The sequence below is a fragment of the Apodemus sylvaticus genome, chromosome 6, assembly GCF_947179515.1.
Source record: "Apodemus sylvaticus chromosome 6, mApoSyl1.1, whole genome shotgun sequence".
In the NCBI taxonomy this organism is placed as follows: Eukaryota; Metazoa; Chordata; class Mammalia; order Rodentia; family Muridae; genus Apodemus; species Apodemus sylvaticus.
Genome location: NC_067477.1, coordinates 115,538,440 through 115,557,919, shown reverse-complemented (window position 1 = coordinate 115,557,919; position 19,480 = coordinate 115,538,440). Strand labels below are relative to the sequence as shown.

The 19,480-nt window shown below is 49.9% G+C and overlaps 1 protein-coding gene across 1 annotated transcript; it reads right to left on the bottom strand.

Moving 5' to 3' along the window:
- Positions 1–8,853: 8,853 nt before the first annotated feature.
- Positions 8,854–16,643, bottom strand: Tmem214 (transmembrane protein 214). The gene is made up of 17 exons (XM_052186227.1): positions 16,432–16,643; positions 15,471–15,670; positions 14,657–14,807; positions 14,328–14,462; positions 14,045–14,127; positions 13,590–13,695; positions 13,426–13,507; positions 13,048–13,149; positions 12,556–12,697; positions 12,127–12,218; positions 11,834–11,882; positions 11,565–11,678; positions 11,253–11,370; positions 10,481–10,577; positions 10,137–10,305; positions 9,839–9,984; positions 8,854–9,679 (listed from the first exon to the last, which is right to left on the bottom strand). The coding sequence occupies exons 1-17, from the start codon at positions 16,589–16,591 to the stop codon at positions 9,553–9,555; spliced, it is 2,073 nt and encodes a 690-aa protein (XP_052042187.1). The 5' UTR covers positions 16,592–16,643; the 3' UTR covers positions 8,854–9,552.
- Positions 16,644–19,480: the final 2,837 nt, after the last annotated feature.

Genomic DNA, 19,480 nt, shown 5'->3' with positions numbered 1-19,480 from the left:
TCGGTGTTTGGGACTACGAATCGTGCTTGCTGCTTCTGCTCCAGGGTTCCTCTGGTTTTCGGCGTGATGAAAGTATAAAACATGTTGTTCTGATGACGCGGAAGACATTCGCTCCGTCAGCTGAAGTGCCGGGGTCCATTCACCGAGACCCGGGCCAGAAGGGAAGACCGAGCCGCGGGAGCGAGCGACCCCTATGCCCTGGACGCTGGGATGCAGCGGGGCCCGGGCTCCTGCTCCCGGGGGCCTCTGGCTGGGTGCCCTAGCCCGCGGTGCCCACCGCCTATAAAACAACCTCGCTTTTATGGTCCGGAAAAGGTTTCCGCCCCGCCTGGACTCCACTGCCAACCAAGTGTCTTCTCTGGGGTGATGGGTTTACTCCTTATCCGGCTCACGTATTCGTTGCTCTTCCTCACAGGGCCAGCCCACTATTGGCTCACAGAAAGCTAACCCATTTTTTAAACAATGGAACAAGCTCAGCACCCTCGTCCTCCTTGCAGCCTGCTCTGACTGGCGGAGTGGGTGGGTCCAGGAGCCGGGCCCCCAGTCGCAGTTCTGAAACACCCAGCCAGGTAGAGGGGGTTTTGAAATCTTGCTTTGATTTCATTCTGATGGGGCGTGGGGATGGGGTTGGGGGGAGAGGAGGATGTTGGCCTCCGTGCCCAAAACCCATCTGCCGCTAGTTCTCAGGGCATGCCCTTGACATTTTAAGCAATTCCTATTTCTCTTTCTCTCTTTCTCTCCTCCTCTCCTTCCTTTCCCCATTACAACCCCCAACCTCGCTATCTGTCTCTCCCTTGTTTTATTTTGTGAAGTCTTTAAAATTTGAGGTTCATATAACATGCTTATCTCTTTGTTTCTCAAATCTACAGCACCAAGAATTCCCAAAGGGGTTTTCCACCTAAGTACTAACCAGACCCTGCACTGTTTAGATCAGGGAAAGTCAGTGAGCTTTAGTACAATCACAATGCTGTACAAATTACAGGGTTTGTTTGTTTGTTTGTTTTTAATGTTCAGACTGGAGCCTGGGACCAATTTTACCTCCAACTCGAAGAGATTTGCCGGTTTCTGCATCCAGAATTCTGAGATCAAAGCATGCACCAGCACATCCGATCAAACTTTTTTTAAAGACACTAAGGGTTTCTCTGTGTAGCCCTGGCTGTCCTGGAACTCACTCTGTAGACCAAGCTGGCCTCGAACTCAGAAATCCGCCTGCCTCTGCCTCCCAAGTGCTGGGATTACAGGTGTGCACTGACTGCTCTTCCAGAGGTCCTGAGTTCAAATCCCAGCAACTACCTGGTGGCTCATAACCATCTGTAATAGGATCTGATCCCTTCTTCTGGTATGTCTGAAGAGAGCAATGGTGTATTGTATACATAAAGTAAATACTTAAAAACACTTTATAAAAAGAAATTTGAGAGTTTTCTACCCTTTGCTAAAAGTTTCCAATTTATTTCCCATAATATACAGATTCTGTCATAGCAATTCATTGATACAGGTATTAAAGAATCCTTCAGAGTCATTGCGATGACTCAGCAGTAAAGGCACATGTGGCCAAGGCTGTCAAGCCGTAGTCTGATTCCCTGGGCCACTAGAAGGAGAGAACCAGCTCCTTCAAGTTGTCCTCTGACCTCTCCAAGAACACACACACACCCATACACACCTAAAACTAAATAAATAAATGTAAGGAAAGACTTTTTATTGATGATGTGTGTCTTAGTTTTACTGCTGTGAACAGACACCATGACCAAGACAACTCTTACAAAGGACATTTAATTGGGGCTGGCTCAGAGGTTCAGTCCATAATCATCAAAGCAGGAGCAGGGCAGCATCCAGGCAGGCCTGGTGCAGGAGGAGCTGGGAGCTCTACATCTTCATCTGAAGGCTGCTAGCAGAATACTGACTTTCAGACAACTAGGATTCGGGTCTTAAAGCCACACAGTGACGCACCTACTCCAAAAAGGCTACACCTACTCCATAGGGCCACACCTTCTAATCGGGCCACTCCCTCGGCTGAGCATATGCAAACCACCACATTCCACTCCCTGGCCCCAATATAGACAAAATAAGTTGTATCTTATTTACATTTTTTACTTCATTGGTGAAATGAATCTTTTTGCAAGACTGCTGTTCATTTCCAGAGTTACCTATGAATGATGTCTTTTACACACACACAATTTTGTGTTCTGTGGTTTTTTGATTTAGAGTAGATTTAACATGAAAACTTGCATATTTCCTGCAAATATTCTTCTCCAGATTTCTCTCTCTCCCCCCCTCTCTGTGTATGTGTGTGTGTGTTAGTGGTGCTTTATGATATTGACACATCTTAAAATTCTGTGCACAAACATCACACATTTCTCTGGGATCTCTCATTTGTTGCTTTGATATCTAGCATATTATTATGCAAATAAATATACAAGTGAAATTTAAATATTCACATATCTTCTTTTTGTAACTTTGTCCTATTTTAGTTTAATCTACTTGAAATATGGTTAGTATGGGCTAAAACAACAGCCCTTGGGCTGTGAGGAGAGTTCATTGGGCAAGGGCACCTGCTGCCAGGTTGCCAGTCCAAGTCTGACACTGAAATCCCAGTGGTGGAGGGAGAGAGCTAACTCTTTCAGACTGGCCTCTCATCTCTACACACATCACACACACACACACACACACACACATACACACACACTGATGCTGCAGCACATGAACTTACACACAGAGTCAATGTACTTTTTAAAGAAAAGCATATAAAGTAAAAGAATTAAAAAATAAGTACTACAAATCATTATATAACAAAATTAGGCAATGTAAATACATCTTGCCAATTCCTAGAAACACACAAATTACCTATATTGACTCAAAAAGATACGAAAAAGAAGAGGAGGAAAGGAGGTGGTGGCGCATGCCTTTAATTCCAGCACTCAGGAGGCAGAGGCAGGCGGATCTCTGTGAGGTAGAGGTCAGTCTGATCTACAAAGCAAGTCCCAGGAAAGCTAGGACTACATGTAGATACCCTGTCAAAACAAACAAGCAAACAAAAAACAACAAAGAGGAAGAAGAAGAAGGAGAAGGAGAAGAAGAAGAGGAGGAAGAGGAGGAAGAGGAGGAAGAGGAGGAAGAGGAGGAGGAGGAGGAGGAAGAAGAAGAAAGAAGAAGAAGAAGAAGAAGAAGAAGAAGAAGAAGAAGAAGAAGAAGAAGAAGAAGAAGAAGAAGAAGAAAGAAGAAGAAGAAGAAAGAAGAAGAAAAGAAGAAAAGCGCACGCCTGTAATCCCAGCACTCTGGGAGGCAGAGGCAGGCGGATTTCTGAGTTCGAGGCCAGCCTGGTCTACAGAGTGAGTTCCAGGACAGCCAGGGCTACACAGAGAAACCCTGTCTTAAAAAACCAAAAAAAAAAAAAAAAAAAAAAAACAAAAGAAGAAGAATCTGCAGCAGGAAGAAGTCAGTTTCCAATGGCCCCAGGGCCCCACAGTGGAAGGAGAGAACCAAGTCCCTCAGCTTTGCCTCACCACATGCACACCCCATCATAATAATAAAGAAATTGGACACCTAAAATAAATGGAAACACATGCCAGTTGGTTTGGAAGGTTTAATATTGTTTAAATAGCAGTCCAACTTAGACAAATATATAGACCAATGCAATTCCTACCAAAATCCCAATGAAAATCCCCCCAAATCCCAATTTTCCCCACAAATATACAATTGTTATTTTTTAATTATTTACTTATTTTCTGAGTACACTGTAGCTGTTTTTAGACACACCAGAAGGTGGCATTGGATCCCATTACAGATGGTTGCAAGCCACCATGTGGTTGTTGAGATTTGAATTCAGGACCTTTGGAAGAGCAGTCAGTGCTCCTAACTGCTAAGCCATCTCTGGCCAGCCCTGGAACCTACGATTCTTAAATTCATAGTGGAGGCTACTGCAATTTGAAAGTGGGTGACAAAGCTGAAAGGCTCATTCTTCCGATCATCAAAACTTCTGATAAAGTCAGCTTAGTCCACTGCTTCATCAGAGCTTTTTAACAATGAGATTGGTTTTGTATTTATGGCATAAAATATGAGATTTGGTTTCAACGTTCAGTTTTCTAAGATTCTCACAATAGCCCTCTCTACAAAGATCTTTGCAGGAACCAAAGTTCTAAACAGCAAACGGTCACCATCACCATCAAGGTGATCTCAGTAGGGGTTGCAGAGATCCCGAGCAGTTAGCACTTACTGCTCTTACAGAGGGCCAGAGACCAGTTTCCAGCTCTCAAGTCTGGTGCCCTCAAAACTGCATGTAACTCCAGCTTCAGGAACCCCAGTGGCCTCTTCTGGCCTCTCTATGTGCCTGTACATGCATGGCATGCACGTGCACACACACACACACACACACACACACACACATGTATACACACCATAGATAAGAATTTTTAAAAAGCCGATCTGGGAAAATGCTACATACATGCTAGCTGTTGCTCTAACCCTCATATATCCACTCGAGGAGGAATCCTTTATTGTTTTTCCCTATATTATTTGAGACTGTTTCAGGTTTCCTGACAATGATTAAGTCTCTCAAAAGCCCCGAGTTCTTCTGTTTGGTGAGTTCATGAACTCTGGTCACCACCGTGGTGTCACAGCATGTCCTCCACTGAGGACACTCAAGGGAAAGGACTCCAGAGGACTCACACTTGGAGAGCATTGCCTGGCCTCCCAGCCACGCCCTGGTGGTTTTATTTGTGGTTAAACCCCCTGTGCTCAGCTCAGTCACAAAGGTGAATGGCATCTTAGCAGTATGAGCACAATCTTAGAGAACAGTCTTGAATTCATAGAACCCCTAGAGGCTTTCTGACCATACTTTGAGCACTGGTACGACAGTATGGAGACAGGGTCTTTGGCAAAGTGTTTCTAGTAAACCAGGCGGAAGACGACCTTGACATCAAGCCTCCTGTCTCCATCCCACAAGTGCTAGAATTAGAAGTGTGCCTAACATCATCATTATTGTGGTTTTTTTTTTTTTCAAGACATTTCTCTCTGTAGCCCTGGCTGTCTTGAAACTCACTCTGTGGATCAGGCTGACCTTGAACTCACGGATCTTCCTGCCTCTGCTCTTCATATTTAATGGTGTCAGTTGTTATATAGTCCCAAAAGCTGAGCTTCAGTGAGCTTTGGCTTTATCACTTACATAAATGGTCTATTACACTGTAGCCTTCATGCACACCAGAAGAGGGCATCAGGTCCCACTACAGATGGTTGTGAACCACCATGTGGTTGCTGGGAATTGAACTCAGGACTTCTGGATGATCAGGCAGTGCTCTTAACCGCTGAGCCATCTCTCCAGCCCTGTGGTGAGAAATTTCAACGACTTCCCACCGACCTCAGATACTGAGCACAACCCACCATCACACTGCGGCTGGTATTCACCTTGCCCTGTCTCCTGTCCCAACTTGTAGGGATAATGACACTTCCTCCACCCACCCTTGATGAGGACAGTAAAGTGGCATCTAATAATGTGGAGACCACACACCACCTTCTGCAGCGTCCAGCCACACAAGGATCAGGTGATTTTCCTGCTGGGATCTCAAGAGATTTCTAGGCCACTTTCAACTCCTTACTGAGACAGCCCTTCAAGGTAGCATTCTGTCCCCGTGTCATGCACTATAATGCCAGGCCCCATAGCAGTGGGCAGACAGAGCCAAACCACCAAGAGACGCGGCTGTGATCCAGAAAACTTAAGAGTATGTGGTTTAATAGGAGCGTGGTAAATGTAACAGAAACCACTCATCAAAATGAGCTCTGTCTTCCTTTCCAGCTTCCTTCCCAAGTTGTTAGTTCTGCTGGCTGATGCTTAAAAGGCGAGTTAAGGATTTTACCTCCTTTGAACCCTCCTCGGCTCTCGTTTGGAACAGAAACCTTTCTCTGTGGTAGGGGAGATTATAATTTAAAATATGTGCAGTTACCAATACCATGGCAGTGTGGGCAAAAACCTGGCGATTATAAAGACCAATGGCCTCCAGTGGCTTGTGGGAAGTACAGGGGGGGCCAGGGCATTCTCAGGTCGTGAAGTCTGTCTGTGAGTGGTGGACACACGCCATCATACGTGTAAGAGTGATTGTCATTGGGTGTGGCTGTACATGAGTGAAGGTGCCTTTTGACACCAAAGGCATCAAGGAGCCTGAGCTGGAGCTGCAGATGGTTGTGAGGCCTCCAGTGTGAGTGATGGGAACTGAACTTGGTTGCTCTTGACCACTGAGCTATCTCCCTTGGGTACACAATAGGCTTTTCATGTAAGTTACTATGGAAGGAAATGTGTCCAAGCTACAGACCTTGGGTAGTGGTTGAGTGTAGGCTCAGATCATCACATGTACACTTCTGTACTGGTGAAAACACCAATGGTGGAGAAGCATGTGAGCGTGTGTATGCATGTGTGTATGTGGTGGTGACACTCAAATCTCAAACTGTTGTTAAATTACAGTTGTTCAAAAAAAAAATTACCTGTGTGCTAACATCACTTACTAATAGTATTTTGAGTATAAGGTTACTCAGGCTAGAGAGATGGCTCAGCGATTAAGAGCACTGACTGCTCTTCCAGAGGTCCTGAGTTCAATTCCCAGTAACCACATGGTGGCTCACAACCATCCGAAATGGGATCTGATGCCCTCTTCTGGTGTGTTTGAAGATAGCTACAGTGTGCTCACATATATAAAATAAATAAATCTCAAAGAAAGAAAAAGGAAGGAAGAAAAGAAGGAAGAGTTTCTCTATGTAGCCCTGGCTGTCCTGGAACTTACTTTGTAGATGAGGCTGGCCTCACTCAATCACCTGCCTCTGCCTCCTGAGTGCTGGGAGTAAAGGAACACCACCACCACCACATTGGCTAGCTCAGTACATTAGTTCCTTTTTTTTTTTTTTTTTTTGATTTGGGTTTTTTGAGACAGGGTCTCTCTGTGTAGCCCTGGCTGTCCTGGAACTCACTCTGTAGACCAGGCTGGCCTCGAACTCAGAAATCCGCCTGCCTCTGCCTCCCAAGTGCTGGGATTACAGGCGTGCGCCGCCACCACCGCCCGGCTCAGTACATTAGTTTTTTTAAAGGGGCAAAATGCACGCTAACTATTCACCCATACCCTGAATGGTGGGAAACCCTTACAGTAAGAGTGGCTCACTAAGCATTCACAGGTCTCATAGCTCTTAGATGGCAATAAAGTGCTCAAAAGCTACCCAACATATAGATACCTATGCGAAGGACAACCGGGATGTTTTTAATGGACAGAATGCCCATCACTGTGGAAAGCAAGCCACACTAGGGCGGTGGTGATTAGGATGTGAGAATGAACCGACAAGTGCCGCGGGCGGGTGTGAGCCCAGCCACATTTTCTGTCCATTATCTGTCAGGCAGCCACCAGGTTGCCCTTACCTAAAAGGCAAGCCAAGGACTTGAAAATAGCAAAGAAAGGTAGAAACTTGACACAACAGAACTGTTGAGCAGTGACTCATCATGCCCGGGTCTGAGAGGAACCGGGTCTGAGTGGGACAATCGACTGCCCTTCAGTTTCCTCGGGTCACCCACGGAACTTCAGTGGCGTGAGGTGTAGCTGAGGTCAGCCTCCTTCCCTCCTAGCCAGTCGTCACTGGGGACTGTCATCATCACTGGAATAGTCTGGGCTTCACACTGGTTTCATTTACTAGCTCATCTTGGACTCAGATTTGTTGACAGCTCTGTAAAAAACGAAACGTCTGCTTGTCTGGCTTCGCCTTAATGGAGAACAGGTGGTATTCTACAGACAGGAAAAGGGTTGTGCTATCCCCATCTGGGGCAGAACAACTGAACAAGAGCTCCTTTTCCCGATAGGCTTATAGAGCCAAATAAAGTTGGTATTAGTGTCCCCATAATGCACCATGGAGATGTCAACTGATCTAAACTGAAAAAAAATGCTGCATTTAGGATTTTAATACCAGAAATTATGAACCCAAGTTAAATCACTGCAGACTAGAAGCCAGCAGAGCACAGCAGCATAGCTAAGGTTGCTGGATTAAAAAAAAAAAATCAGGCTAGCCTTCTTAAACTCTTGGGACAGCCCTGTCATGTGTGCGGTGGCTGCTCCAGGCTGTCGTCTCCAACACGAGGTAGGGTGAACTGTTTGTGGCCGATTGACAAGAACACACAGAACACGTGGGGCAGCTGGACAATCTGACCTAGCAGGCTGTTTGGTCCTTGGCTGGGCAGAGCTTTCTCTCCCTAGGAACAACAGGTCATGACTGAGCGCCAGGTGGCCTGCAAGCCACTCCTCTACTTACTTCCTAAAAAAACGGGCAAGAGCCAAAGGCCAGGGCCTACAAACTGGGTCTCAATGGTTCTAAACTTGCTACCTTCATTTCCCTTGGGGGAGGGCCAGGGCATCTCCAGGCCACAGGAGAGGGGCTGTAAAAGGAAGTGGCTGTCTACGGTGCTGCCCACGAAGCACCAGGAACAAAGCAGCCTGAGGAGTAGCACTTCTTAGTTGTCAAGAGCCCAAGAGATGAGCACTCGTGCAACGGAACTATCTCAAACCAAAATGAGGACTGGTGTTAAGCCCTGGATTCGTTCTCTTGGAGTTCTAAACCTGCTGCCTCATAAAACGAGCCAGTAAGTTCAGGACTGGGAGCCCACCCAGCTCTGCTCCTGCCTTTCCAATCACAGAGGCAAATTTTTGGATAGGAATAATTGCTAAGTCAGACAAGAATCACTAAAGCCGACCGACTGCTGGGAAGGTAGATTTGCATGGTAAGGGACGGCAGTCGCTCTGCCAGAAGCTCCAGAAGCCCCCGGCAGAGGCCAAGGCTCTGCTCTGTCCCCAGACTCTGGGGAGTCCCACATGAAGATTCAGAAAGGAGAGCTAGAAATCCAGTCTGTGTCCTTTATTCTCCCCAGGAGCTGGCTCCCTTCAGCAGGCTGAGGGAATGGTGGGCGCTGCTCTTCCTTCAGGTGGACTGTGCTGCTGTGGACCGTTCTGACAGAGAGAGAGGAGCCCCAGCACTGAGCAGAATGGAATTAAGAAGCCAGGGCACTGACAGAGCAGGGGACAAGTGGCCTCGTTGGAAGGCATGCTTGTTCTGGGTGTTTCGAGGTAACAGGCCTACCCACACGGCCTGCATGTCCACTGACGGTCACCCAGGCTGCTGGCAGAAGTGACGCTGCTGCCCACTGTGGTGCTGGCCCTTCTCAAGTGCTTTCCTTTCTTCTGCTGTGTTTTAAGTCATGAGCAGGGACAGGGGAAGGCGGCTACTTCCCTTCTTTGGAGGTGGACTGTGGCTGCTTGAGTGATGAGATGGAGGATAGAGGGGAAGGGTGGAGAGAGGCTCCCAGACCAGAGAAGGCTTGGATGCTGTGCAACTGGGCCTGAGATACCTCATAGACCTGTGGGCGGGAGACTGAGAAGCTCCGGCCCAGTCTCCTTCAGATGGACAAGGGAGGCAGAGACATCTGGCCTCACACCTACGAGGCAGAACTCAGGCACCAAGTGAAGAGAGAGCCGCCTCCTCTACCCCCAGCAGTCTCAGTACCTCGCCCACCACAGAAACCAGTGGCCAGGCAGGCAGGGTCTATTGCTGGGATATCATGGTGAGTGCCCAGTCCAAGAAAGCCACTGTGACATCCTGCAGGCAGAGCCAGGTCCACTGGGCAGCTTGGCTGAACTGTGTCTTAATGCAGTCCCAGGTCACGTCCCCTCTAGGAGAAAAGCAGAACGTTTGAGACAGTGGGGATCAAGTGTGGACTATGTTAGCCCATGCTGTGGGGCTGCAGCTTACACCATAACCCCCTTTCCAGAGTGACTGTAATAAAATCAATGTGTAGCTTTGTTCCCAGGGAGCAGAGTGAAAGCCTTACCTGCAGGCCTCGTGGCAATGCTCCTGGACTTGGGCCAGGGCTGCAAGCAGCAAGTGCCACGCAGGCAACAGCACGCCGTGGTAGAAAAGCAGCAACAGCTCCTTCAAGGCTTGGAAAAGCTGCTGCAGGGCCTCAGGGAGCTGGACCTGCAGTGTGACCATGCACAGCGGGTGAGGTAGGTAAGATGCTGAGGGCCACTGTCCCGTCCCAAGGATTCCAACCATGCTGAACTGTTCCCTTCAAGGAACTCTGTCCCTGGGAGGATGGATGCTCTTCGGACTCCTCATCTCCAACTTACCCTCTGAAAGAAGCCAGTCAGGCTATCACTGAAGCAGGCAAGGTAGGAGGCACAGTGGGCAGAAAGGAAGCTGAATATGGCATAGATGTGTGTCCAGGCCAGCTGCAAACTGGGCTGTACCACGGCAAGCAGGTGGGAGCCACAGGCTGGCAAAGTCTCCTGTAGCCAGCTGTGGAGAAATCAGAGGGAGAGAGGTGTACCCTAAGTTTCCCCTAGCCAAAAATGCTACCAAAGAACAGCCAAAAGAGGGAGGAGGAGGGACAGGGGCATACTCAGTTCTTCCCACTGCCCACCCCACCGGCCCTGCCCAGGGCACCGCCCTGCCCTCCTCGGTAGCAGCTCACTGGTAGCTTTGCAGGCTGTAGGAGTGGAGCTTGGCACACACTTGCTGGCCAATAGGCAAGAGACCAGATGATTGAAGCCACCGGCCGGTGAGGGAGGCTGCAAAGGGAGCACAGTGAGCTGGGGAGCAGGGGCAAGGACTTGGAAGACAGACACTCCAGGTCCCTGGGTGGCACAGTGAGGCAGTGGAGCACACTCATGTGCTCTTGGGTTCAAGTAGATAGGTTTGGAAGATGATTTGGCCGGAAGGGCTGAATACCTTCTGTTGGGTCGGGAACTGGAAGAACGGGACACTGGGTGGGGGCTTGGACTTGGAAGCAAGAAAACCTTAGGTTTGACTCTGTGCTTTTACTTGCTGTGATCTTCTGTTTTTAAATTACATGTACTAGTTTATTTAGTGCATGCATGCACACATGCCATGGCATGCATGCAGAGAGGGCAGGAGTTGTGTTGAGTTGGTACCCTGGGGAAGGAACCCAGGCTGTCATGTTTGCAAGCATGTTTGGCTACCTCTTTCTGATCCTACTAGCTATGATCTTAATCTGAGGCTAAATTGTTCTCCCTCAGAAGTTAAAAGGAGAAAACATGTACACAAGTGATGTAAATTTATAACCGTTTCTTTCTTGGAAAGTACTAATATAATTGGTCTATCTGAGGTGGAGTGTTTGCTCTGTAGCACTGAAAATTCATTAGGACAAGCGTAGTTTAGAGATGTTACACATAGCTCTGTGTCCCCCACCATGTTCTCTTCCCAGATGACAAACCACTCCTTACCCTGGAAAGAGCTGTGTGACCGAAAGTCATGACATAGGAATCCTACCACAAAGACCAGAAGCAACACGATTAGCCGGGTCCAGGGTGGCCGAGGACCCCGTGCCTGCTGCAACAAGCCCTGACAAGACAGAGATGAGTGTTCAGAGGGGGAAGGGCTAATCCTCGCTTCCTAGTATAAGCCGCAAGCAAGGCCTGCATATAAGCTCGAGGGAGTGGGGGATCTACAGATGGGGGAGACAAAAGACGCGACCCAATCTATCCCAGGGTGTCAAGACACACGAAGGACTTTGGGTGGGCTGGAGGCTGTCACACCTTGCAGGCTGTGTCACAGGTGAGAACATGCTCATTGCTGCCACTGCCCTTCTTCAGAAGCTCCTGGTTGGCAAGCTTGAAGGACTGAATGGTTTCTTGCAAAGATTTCCGTGCCTACAGAAGACCAAGAGCTGTGTTTAGAGCCAAGCCCTGGCTCCATCTTGCTTCACATTCATGTCAAAGGCACAGGAAAGGGGGGACAGCGGTTAAGGGGCACAAACCAAGAACCAGGACAAACCCCAGGCCCTCACACCCTCTCAGTTCCTTACCTTCTTGGGAATGTGCTCCCAGGACTTGAGCAGGTGCTCCAGCAGCAGGCTATGGAAGAGTATGCCCCTTTCAGTCAGCGGCCCCTGGGCCTGCTTGTCCTCTCTGCCCACCAATTCCTAGGTTCTCAGGACTCAAAGACCCCCGCCCACAGTAGTTCTTTAAAAGCCACACAAGCTGCTGTCTCACTCAGACTGCGAGGTGGGAGCCTAGAGGGCAGTGACCACTGTTTCCAGGATGACACACCAGCTAGTCTGCAAAGTGTGGACTAGCAGGCGACCCCACCCCCACTCGCCTGGACTGTGACAGGTGCTTGGGGTACAGTTGTCTCCAGACACTGGTGCTGAGGGGGTCCACAGTCAGGCACTGGGTCAGACTGGCTAGGAGCTACACAGGACAGAGGAGAGAATGCTGGGCTCTCAGTTTGGTGAAAAGGAGGGCGCAGGGCGTCTGGTAACAAGACACGAGGAATATTGTCAAGACGCCTGAGAAACTGTCATGGGGTAGGTGTGGTTCTCGAGTTACAGCTTAAGCTTAAGAATCTTGTCTCTAAGTGTCAGGGTTTCACTGAGAACCCTCCTCCCTTCCCTCGCCTCGGGCCCAAGCCCCTGTGCTAAAGGAGTGGGTGGGGCAGGCGGCTGAGGGAGCAGAACCCCGGGTGGGCCGGGAGAGCAACAGGCGCGGCTGACTGCAGCTGTGCCCCGGCCAGGGAAAGGCTCCTCACCTCTTTCTTCATGGCAGCAGGACAGCTAGGGGTGGCTCTGGACAGGAAGGAGGGGAAGTAGGTGTGCAGGCAAGATTCCGGCTTGGCCCCAAACGCCAGCACCTTCAATCGGGGGAAGAGCTGGCACAGCTGTTCCTGCAGGCTGGAGAAGAGGGCCAGGCTCAGGCTGCAGATGGAACTGCGACACAACACGTGAGCGAGCGTACTCCTGGCCCCAGTCACTAAGTGCCTGTGGATGGTGCTGAGTCTCTGTTCATAGAAGCACCTTGCAAGGTTTGTCAAAAGCTAAAAAACTTCTCTCCCTAAAAACTTCCCGATGTACAACTGAAAAGACTGATCTGGGCTCCACAGACCCCTCAAAGTCTACTGTTGAACCTCCCAGCTGTGATTCTAGGGCTTTGGTGGGGGAGGGGCTGGACATGCACTGCTGTGCTGGGGCTCGGCTCTGTACTGGAACACCTCTCCAGGATGCGTGTTTCACAGCAGTCTTACCTGGAGCTCAGGGAGTTGTTGGGCATAAAGGCAAAGTCTAGAAGTGGGAAGAAGTCCTTGGGGCCAATCATGCCAAAGCCTTTGGTGAGGTTGGGATGCATCCTAGACAAAGAAGAAGCGGGCTTGTTGGGAACCGCCATGGCGCTCCAGCCATGAACTCGGCTAAGCAGTGTCCAGAGGAAAGGCGTAGACTATACCCCAGGCCCAGCCTGCAGTGGCTCCCTCCCTTTCCTTCCTCACCATCACACTCAGAGGTGGGAGGAGCTGGTCCTGATTTTCCTCGCATCTATGGAGACCAGGGTCATGGCATCCCATTTTGCCGAAACAGCCTCTTGTGGACACCCTGGGCCTTCCCCTCGCTGTCCCCCCATTACTCACAGGAGCAGCCGGTCCAGGTATGCGATGGCAAAGGGAGACAGAGACTTGATGCCCAGCACAGGCAGCATGATCCCCAGCCACACTGCAGAATGGAGAGGCAGGACGTCTCAGGTTCAGGAACCGGGCCGTCAGAGGTGACACCAACCCACGCTTCTGTTTGCTACCTTTCAGCCCCTCAGTGAGGTTGGTGAAACCCGCTTGCCCCAGGGCCCACATGATGGTCAGGCACTTTGCTGGTCGGCTCTGGTGGGACCGCAGAAGCTCTAGGAACTGAGGAGGTGAGTGGAAGGGCAGGTTAACGGGCAGCACGCCACGAACACTACAGATCATGGTGGGGTAGGTGTCAAGGACAGAGGAACTCCACTGCAGTGTGGCATAGTGATTCAAGTGACAGCTTCCCCTACATGTTTCAAACTGGCTGGCCAATTCTAGGGAAGCTATGAGACCTCTATGGCCCAGATATTCCATCAATAAAATGAACATATGGGCCATCCTTACCTAATAGAGCACACATGGTGAATGCTAACGTATGATGTGTGACACCTTTCCCAGCCCAGCAATGTAGAGTCTGTCTAGTTACCTCATCCTACTTGTGTCCCCAGCACCATCCAGGCCTCACCTTGTCCAGGTTTGAGGTGACAATCTTGGGCTTGTCTTGCAGAATGGCTTGAACACAGATGCGATACCCATGTAGCGACTCCCCTAGAGAGATGGGTTCTCGGTTTACTCATATGACCTGCCATCCTACACTTTTTTATTTCCAGATGTTGAGTCCAAGTCCTAATCCCTTCCCTTTCCCTTTCCAAACATGTGGAGATTAGCATATTTCTTACTGAAAAGGGAACTGATGACCATGCTGGAAGTGAGAAAGCCAAGACGGCCGTCCTTCATAGGGCGCTCACCTGGTGTCTTATCCAGCTCTTGCAGCATGGTGAACAGACAGTGGTCAAAAAAGAGCTCCACAGACCCTGCAGCTTTGGTCAGGAGCCCCCGGATGATCCCACGTAGCTCCCGGCTCACGAGGCTGTAGGGATAATCTGGGGCCATTGGCCTCTGTGAGTGCTAGGAGCAGATGTCCTTGTATGGAAACTGGCTTTCTGTCCCCCAAGGAGGCCCAGGCACGTGTACAGACACATGTCTGAATTAGAACAGTGGAGGCACTGGCCTGTTAGGAATATCAACCCTCTGAGAATGTCCTTGGCCTTATCTGAGCTCAGGGGTAGGGACTAACCATGTGGATACTGGCTCAGCGTGGGCTCCATCCGTGGAGTCTGGAGCTTGTAGTTGAGATAGCTGGCCAGGTCCTTCAGCCACACGGAGGGGTTCCCAGTGAACACGCTCTGGCTCTTGTCCAGTTCCTTCTGCAGAGCTGCCACATCTAGCTGTCAGGGGCAGAGACGTCTATAGTGAGTTGTAAGGGGAAGGGGATCAGGACAGGGGCAGGAGAGTGGCTGAAGGAGGTTTTCTTTCTTTCTTTCTTTCTTTCTTTCTTTCTTTCTTTCTTTCTTTTTTTTTTTTTTCCGAGATAGGGTTTCTCTGTGTAGCACTGGCTGTCCTGGAACTCACTCTGTAGATCAGGCTGGCCTCTAACTCAGAAATCTGCCTGCCTCTGCCTCCCAAGTGCTGGGATTACAGGCGTGCGCCACTACCGCCAGGCTGAAGGAGGTTTTCATAATGTGGAATCCCACACAATTTTGCCAGACCCAGATCCTAAGAAAGTGTGGGGTGGGACCCTGGAGGATGCTGATCTCAATGCCCCCTACAATGCCCTTGTAGGACCTGCTCACAGGACAAGAACAGAGGGCAAGACAGGAGAGGCGAGACCACTGCTTCTGTGGGACTGAGGACCAAAGTCAGCTGTTCTAATGCCTCCATCTTGTTCTTGGGATTTCCATCTTCCTTCTCACCTGTTTCTGACAAGCATCCACTTTCTCTCTATTCTAAGTGCAAACATTCTTTCCTTCCACATCTCCATATTGTCTGGAACCCTCCCTGAATGTCCCAAGTCCCCATTTTCTCTGCGCCCCAAGCCTAGGCACACTCACAGCTTTTAGTGCGTCCTCTAGGCATCGGAATGGGCCCTGCTTCTGGTTTGGGCTAGGAACAGCTGTCACCTTCTTCGGTTGCTTCTTATTTATTGGTTTCTTAGACTCTGCAGCAGGGGGTGGAACTTGCTCTTTATTCTGTCGCTTCATGATTTTCTCAAAGCCACGCTCATAAAGGGTGCTTGTAGTCTGGATTGGCGCTGGGATGAAGACAGGTAGAAAACAGTAGGCCACCCTTAAGACCCCAGGACTCACCGTACAGTGGCCTCTTCTTTGTAGAGGCGCCTAAATCATTTACAGGGAGATTCTGTCCCAAGCCCCATTTTCCTTGGATGCTGCTTAGAAGAACAGGAAAGAGCCCTCCTGGTGGCTGATTTCAATCACCACAGCAGGTCCCTGGCCCTTCCAGGTCTTAAACAAGTCAAAAAAGTACATGGGACCCGGACCACACTTTTTCCAGCACCGACTCCACCCACAATTCCTCTTGGTTCTGAGATGACAACTCTAGACTCAACAAGTGGCAAGGTTTTTCTCCCTCTCTGGAGACTTTGGGGACAGGTGACACTGAAATTAATTCCTGGTTGGAGTGTGTGTTGGGCCATTCCTCCCAAGGCTGGCCTTCTCATCCACTCCTCTCAGACCTGCTGGTTATTTAAGAAGGGGTTCCATGTAGGATCCCAGATACCTCTGACCCGCGGCTCAGACACCTGGCCAGCGAGGGCCAGGGCAGCTGAGACGGTTGTGCAAAGGCTTGAACAGATGGAGATCGGAATTCCAGTCTCCTCAGACTCGAAAGTCGGCTTCTCTGGCCTCCGCTTCCCGACCTACGTAGTGGAGATGACCACCTCTCCTTGTGCTCCCAGTCAGCGTGGCGGGGCCCCCGCGGACCTGCTCCCGGCTCCGGCAGCTGCCCGCCGCGCCCCTGACCCCCAGGCCCAGGTGGGCGGCGGCGGATACTCACAGCTCAGGTCGTATTTCAACACTCCATTTGCCTCCCCGAGTGCCCGGCGGTCACCGCCGCCGCTGCCGCCGCTTCCGCCTCGCCCACCGCTGCTTGCTCCAGGTCGCCGGCCCCTCTTCACCACCTCCCAGCCCCCGCTACCCGCTGCTCTAGCCGCCATGACTTCGGCTCCACCACCTCCCGGCTTTCGGACCGCACAACCTCCGCGCGGTGCCACGTCTGCTGCCGCCGCCGCCGCAAAGCATCCTGGGACTCGTAGTCCGCTCGCGCCACCGCGCCTCGCCGAGGGACTGGGGAGTGACGGCGGCCGTCTGGTCCCGCCCCTGCGGAGCAAAAGTCCCCACCCTGCACCTGCGGTGCGGGCTCGGCCCTGACCCTCTTGGAAATGGGACTATTCCCTTTTTTCTTATCTTTACAGTGTTTCTGAAGGATGGAATGAAAATAGTTCTCACTTCAGAAGAGTTTGAGGAATAAATGTGTTCTTCCCTTTTAGAAAGTGGTAGTCAGCCTGGCCGTGGTGGCGCACGCCTTTAATCCCAGCACGTGGGAAGCAGAGGCAGGTGGATTTCTGAGTCCAGCCTGGTCTACAGAGTGAGTTCCAGGACAGCCAGGGCTACGCAGAGAAACCCTGAATTAAAAAAAAAAAAAAAGGGTAATCTGTTAGCAATTAAACTCTCTATTTGGCGGCCAACAAACTTAGTTGACAAGGAGTGTGGGACGATGTGAACTTGGGGGAGGAAAGTAGAACTGCTGAGAGGCTAAGAAAACTTACTAGAGTAGCTCGATGGCAGGGCAGCCAGGCCGTGTTCCCTTTCCAAGCAAGGAAAGGACAGGCTCTGGCTCATGTCGTGTTCCAGATGTTCAGCCTCAGACTGAAGGAATCACACAGCAAAGTCCCGACCCTAGACGGCCTACAAAACTTGAATCATGCCAGCAAGGGAGCATGATGGATGGTAAACCAGCAATGAAAATTCCACAGTTAAGAAAATATGTTGCTTTGTGTGCTTGGGTGGAACTCAAGCTGCCACACTGCTGTACACATTCCCCCCCCCCCCCCATTTGTTTTTTTGTTTTTGTTTTTGTTTTTTAAGACGGGGTTTCTCTGTGTAGAGCTGGCTTCCTGGTACTCTTCCTGTAGACCAGGCTGGCCTTGAACTCAGATCTGACTGCCTCTGCCTCCTGAGTGTTGGGATTAAAGACATGCACCATCACTGGCAAGGGGCAGTAAGCACACTTTCTCACAGGATAAGTTATTCAGCTGAGGGATGCTTGAAGCCCTAGGAGAATGAGGGAAGTGGTTTCTGAAACGGCACAGTTGAGATGACTCCTGGGAAGGGAGACTTTTCATTGGTTGGGGATCATGGCTTGTGGAGAGACTTCAATTTTACGGCTTTATTAATTTAGGCAAAGGCCCAGAGGGGTAGACTATGCAAGAGGACTGCAAATAGACGTCATACAACTGGAAAAGGATCCTGGCTGCCGAACCTGAGCTTTATTCTCTAGACCCTTGAAACCCGAGGGGAAAGGGGATATGACCCTTAAAAAGACAGCACATGGGCCTGTGCAAAGGATAGGTTGCAAAAGGAGAAAACAGGTGAAGGATGACCAACCCTTGCAGCCTCCTGGTGTTCTCATTCCCCTTCATACCCAGCCATAGCTGACCATCTTGGCGAGTTCTGAGACAGAATATCTTTGGCAAAGAAGATATCTGTGCTGAGTGTATGGCCCTCATGTTGCTTGTTTTGATGTTAATTCCACTTCCCAGGAGGGGCTTTCTGGACCAAGGAATAAGTCACATACTCAGATGACTTCTTGTGAACCAATCCCCTAATGAATAAAGGAGCCAATCACTGGGCGAGTAGGCAGGACTTCCGGGTTGGACAGAGGAAGAGGGGAAGCAGGAGAGTGTGGGGATTTTTGGATGGGGGTAGTGAGAGGGCGAGATATAGCTACTGGTGTCTCCAGCTTATTTGCCACCAGAGGATTTAGATATAATATGGCTTACAAGATTAGGGTGCTAGTTGTTGTGCCCAGCAATTGAGTTGCCATTATTTCTGAGCTAAGTTTTTATGGCGTTTTCCTTCACAAGGCTGTTTGATTGGGTTTAAGAGAGAAAGGTATGGTAAAGTGTGGGTTTGCTAGATGTGCACCACAAAGGCCGTGGGGGGTTTTGAAGCATGGGGCTGGTGTGGTAGCGACCTGCCAGTGGGAACTTAGCGAGCTGGGTGGAGAGATTTTGGAGCTGAGCCAGAGAGGCTGTGGAGACGAGAACGTCCCGCTGGAGCCATGTGGCTGCCAGGACCTGGCACAGCGTGGGAACTTGTGTTCCTTTTTAACATTTCCCGTACCACTGATTGGCAGTCATTTCCTTTCCAGATCGCTGTTTTCCTCTACTCAGACACCGCCAATGGTCCTTCCGTCCAATCCCTGCTGTCGCAGGCATCATCACAGAAGAGGGCCTATTTTGGGAAGAGAAACAAAACTGGCTTCCCCACTATAGCTCCATCTGAGGGCCTCTTCTGGCATCTGAAGGTATCCACATGCATGTGCACATACCACACACAGATACACATATCCACATGCATGTGCACACACCACACACAGATACATAAATATGATAATAAACCTAGCTGGGCGGTGGTGGTGCACGCCTTAAATCCCAGCACTTAGGAGGCAGAGGCAGGCAGATTTCTGAGTTTGAGGCTAGCCTGGTCTACAAAGTGAGTTCCAGGACAGCCAGGGCTACACAGAATAACCCTGTCTCAAAAAAACCAACCCCCCCCAAAAAAAAACCAAAAAAAAAAAAAAAGATAATAAACCTTAGAAACAAGTCTAAATCCTAACTGGTTCCTACCACCTTGAACAAGCCACTCTCTGCATGGTCTAGTTCAGTGGGTCTCAACCTTCCTAATGCTGCAACCCTTTAGTACAGTTCTTATGTTGCAGTGACCCCCCCAACCATAGAATTATTTTCGTTTCTACTTCAGAACTATAATTTTGCTGTTATGCATTTTAATGTAAATCTCTGTACTTTCCAATGGTCTAGGCC